The sequence below is a fragment of the Limulus polyphemus genome, unplaced genomic scaffold (genome assembly GCF_000517525.1).
Source record: "Limulus polyphemus unplaced genomic scaffold, Limulus_polyphemus-2.1.2 Scaffold161, whole genome shotgun sequence".
Taxonomy (NCBI): Eukaryota; Metazoa; Arthropoda; class Merostomata; order Xiphosura; family Limulidae; genus Limulus; species Limulus polyphemus.
This window is the reverse complement of record NW_013665771.1, coordinates 91,837-95,448: the sequence shown is the minus strand read 5'-3', so window position 1 is coordinate 95,448 and position 3,612 is coordinate 91,837. Positions and strand designations below refer to the sequence as shown.

General features: G+C 29.8%; 1 protein-coding gene across 1 annotated transcript in view; it reads right to left on the bottom strand.

Moving 5' to 3' along the window:
* Positions 1–1,028: 1,028 nt before the first annotated feature.
* The window catches only part of LOC106476917 (condensin-2 complex subunit G2-like), a 59,476-nt gene continuing 56,892 nt past the window's right edge, over positions 1,029–3,612 (bottom strand). Inside the window, exons 28-29 of the mRNA XM_022381407.1 lie at positions 2,061–2,190; positions 1,029–1,881 (exon numbers count right to left, since the gene is read on the bottom strand). Of these exons, the coding sequence (XP_022237115.1) occupies positions 1,818–1,881; positions 2,061–2,190 (194 nt within the window). The 3' untranslated portion in view covers positions 1,029–1,817. The remainder of the gene's footprint in view (positions 1,882–2,060; positions 2,191–3,612) is intronic.

Sequence of the window (3,612 nt, the reverse complement as noted above, 5' to 3'; positions counted from 1 at the left end):
ATCGAAACTGGTTTCTAGCATTGTAAGTCTGCAGACATAATACTATGCCACTGGGGGGGCAACTATTTGGACTATCTCTATCATGCTGGAATTCCGGCCATTAGACCCATCCAATATTGCTTAAAACTGACGTGTTTCACCATTGCCTATTATGTTATCATCAATATATGTAAGTAAAATCACAGACTTATCTAGTATCACACATACTGAAACATTTATTAACAAAACTTCAAGTTAGAAAAAGACGACTTTATCTACGATTTTTCACAAATAATATGCATACAATCTACTTTTGAAGCTTTTAAGAACAAAAACTATTTCAATTTTTTTGCTTCTTATGATAAAAGTTTTGGTCTAAAACAAAAGACATATCTATCCTTTTACATGAAATCAGTTTATAGAGTGCTCACATAAATTCATGTAAAAACCAAGTCAGACATTCACCAATGTGATTAAAATTATCTCCAGAAACCGCTGGTCAAAGACAATGCTTACTATAATTAAATTATAATTATTCCTACCATATAGCATAATAAAAGAGATTTAGTTTAAACATCTTGAACATAAATGAAATAGCTATAAGGTCTACGAAAATTAGTAAATTTCAGAAATAAGATAAAATCAGAACATGTTATCACATGATTCTCCTTTAGGTTACAGTCATACAAATGCTAAGTTCTTGTATTAAGGTGCCAGTGGTGTCTAGTAGGAATGAGAGAATGTTATCCACTCTTCAAATAGTTTTGTGATCATCAATAAAATCGTTCTTTTGATGGTGAATTGGTATATGTTTTGTACTACAGATTTCTTGTAAATTGAAATTTAGTTTCTTGCCAGGTGGTTAGGGCGCTTGACTCGCAATGTGCGGGTTCAAAACTCCGTCCTACCAAAAATGCTTGCCCTTTCACCCGTGGGGGAGTTATAATGTGATGGTCAAAGAGTTTGCAGTTGGTGGTGATGACTAGCTGCCTTCCCTCTAGTCTTTCACTGCTAAAATAGGGACGGCTAGCACAGATAGCCCTCGTGTATCTTTGCACAAAATTCAAAAGCAAACCAACAAAAAAATATATTACTACTGAATTAAAAAAATAAAACTTGGTCTCTCACTGGTAAACTATAATTGCAGTTAGAACTCTCCTTGGGCACCCAAAGCATGGCACCTAAGTGGGGAATGCCAGGTGAGAGGAGATCAAAGGATGCCACCTGGGGGTTACATAACTATTACATAATATGCAAATGATGCCAAATGTGAGAACAACTCGTACATTTAGCATAGATTGAACATAAGTTTTTACAAGGGAAACTACATCACTAACTACATTTGACAGACCCTTGGCCACGTAAACGGAAGGTATCGGGATGAGACCTCGATGCTGCCATCAAACAGAAAACTACTATATGTTTAAGTTATATTTTAATATATAACAATATAATGATAACTTTTCTGATTAATACTCCATTAAAAAAACTTATAAGTTCTTTGTTATTCTGTTTACATAAAAGCCGAGCTGTCACTGAACCTTTTGAAATGTTACTTTCAAATCAAATCTGAAACTAAAGAACAAATGGGCTAGTAGATGAAAGTAAATTTCCTCAGAAATCAAGAAAACTCTCAACATTTAAGAAACGTTCAATTTCTTTATTTACAATCACGGTTAGTGTTGTGGTTATATTTACAATTAAGCAACAGAATGAAAAAAGTTATTTAGCTTCACTAAATGTTTAGTATAGAACTACAAGTTTATTTACTACACATATATAGCAGAACATTATATATTCTTCAGTAGAAGAAAAGTTCAAGTTTTAGAACACTTTTATCAAAGTATCTGAAGCTTTTCTTTAACAATCTTCAAAATATCCATAGATGACTGGGTATAAGCCCTGGGGAAAAAAAAGTGAAACAATGAGATTTTTTAAAAAGGATTATATATGAGAAAGTTAATTTACACGATTTTATCACAAAAAGTCCAAAATATCTATTTTTAACTTCATTAAAATAAAAATATATATGTTCAAATGTATGCTGTAAGTTTTTATAGAAATTTAAATGGAAACCTTACCTATCAAGAGAAGTTGTGATGCTTTCATTTGGATCTCCTGATTTCACATGTATTCCTACTCTTTGAACCAAAGCTTCAGCTTCTTGAATAGCATTTTTTAACTCGGGCATTAAAGGGGATATCAATAATGCTAGATATAAATGAAATGACTCATTTAACTAACAAATACCTAAAGTCAGTGACATAGTTATACATTAAAGGGGATATCAATAATGCTAGATATAAATGAAATGACTCATTTAACTAACACATACCCAAAGTCAGTGACATAGTTATACATTAAAGGGGATATCAATAATGATAGATATAAATGAAATGACTCGTTTAACTAACACATACCCAAAGTCAGTGACATAGTTATACATCTAGAAAGAAAAATTTACTTTCAAAAGAAGAATTATGATTTTTACTTTTAATGCTATAAAATTTCTTTCAAAGCATTGAATATTTATAGAACACTTCAAACGACTACAATAAAAACATACAAAATGGTATGACTAAAAACTAGATCACAGTACATACCAAAGTATACCTTATTATCCCTGGTGTAGTTAGTTTCAGCTATCTGAATGTTCTAGATGCATTTACAGGATGTATTCAAGTTATTTGCAAAATTCATACAAGTTTGATATTTACTTAGTGGTTCCAAGCACAAAAATATCCAATTACTATTGCTTTCTCTTTGCCTATTTCTTAAATCTACATATCCCTTCAGCCCTATTTATTTTTGGTCGAATATTTCGAAATGATGACAGCTTGCTTTCTTTTTTTAGATCAAACAACAAAACAATTTATACAAAGCATTTTAAATCTTTCCAAGTTATAATTGCCTTAAGTTCTATATATAGCTTTTTAATTTTCATACTTGTATTGTTTAGATTTCAGGAGTTCCTCATCATAAAACTAAAATTTCTTAAGCATTTTAAAATCAAGACTTATAATCATATAATAAGAGAACAGTCTTCTACAAAGTGATATGCTTTATGTAACAATATTGCCTGTTATCATTTTACCTTGAAGTCTATGATTTTTTGAAATTTAAACACAGTCAATGGAATTGCTTTGTTTTAGAGCTTAACTTCTTTATCTGCATTTATGACATAAATGGAATTTCTTTAAATAGTTACTGTATTTTTCGGAATATAAGACGCACCCTTATTTTGAAGACAAAGTTTTGGGGGAAAAAAGCTCCAGTCACATTTGAAAGAATTTTATTGAACAAAAATTCAATTTGATACTTTAAAAATAAGTATATATTGTTCTAAACACAAAGGAGTTCAAAACATCAAAATACGAAAATACCTAAATCAAAAAAAGGTTTACTGTTATTTAGTTTGGTTCAAAACCTAGAAAATCTTCATTGCTTTCACTGTAATTTATTTTTTTATTATTTAGGGAGCATTATAAATAGTTATGTTTATAAAAGAAAAAAAAACTACTATTGTTATAAATAACACATTCAATTGAACTAAACTGTGCATGCCTATTTAAATATATTTATACATGGCTTGTGTATATTATATATATATATATATATATATATATATATATA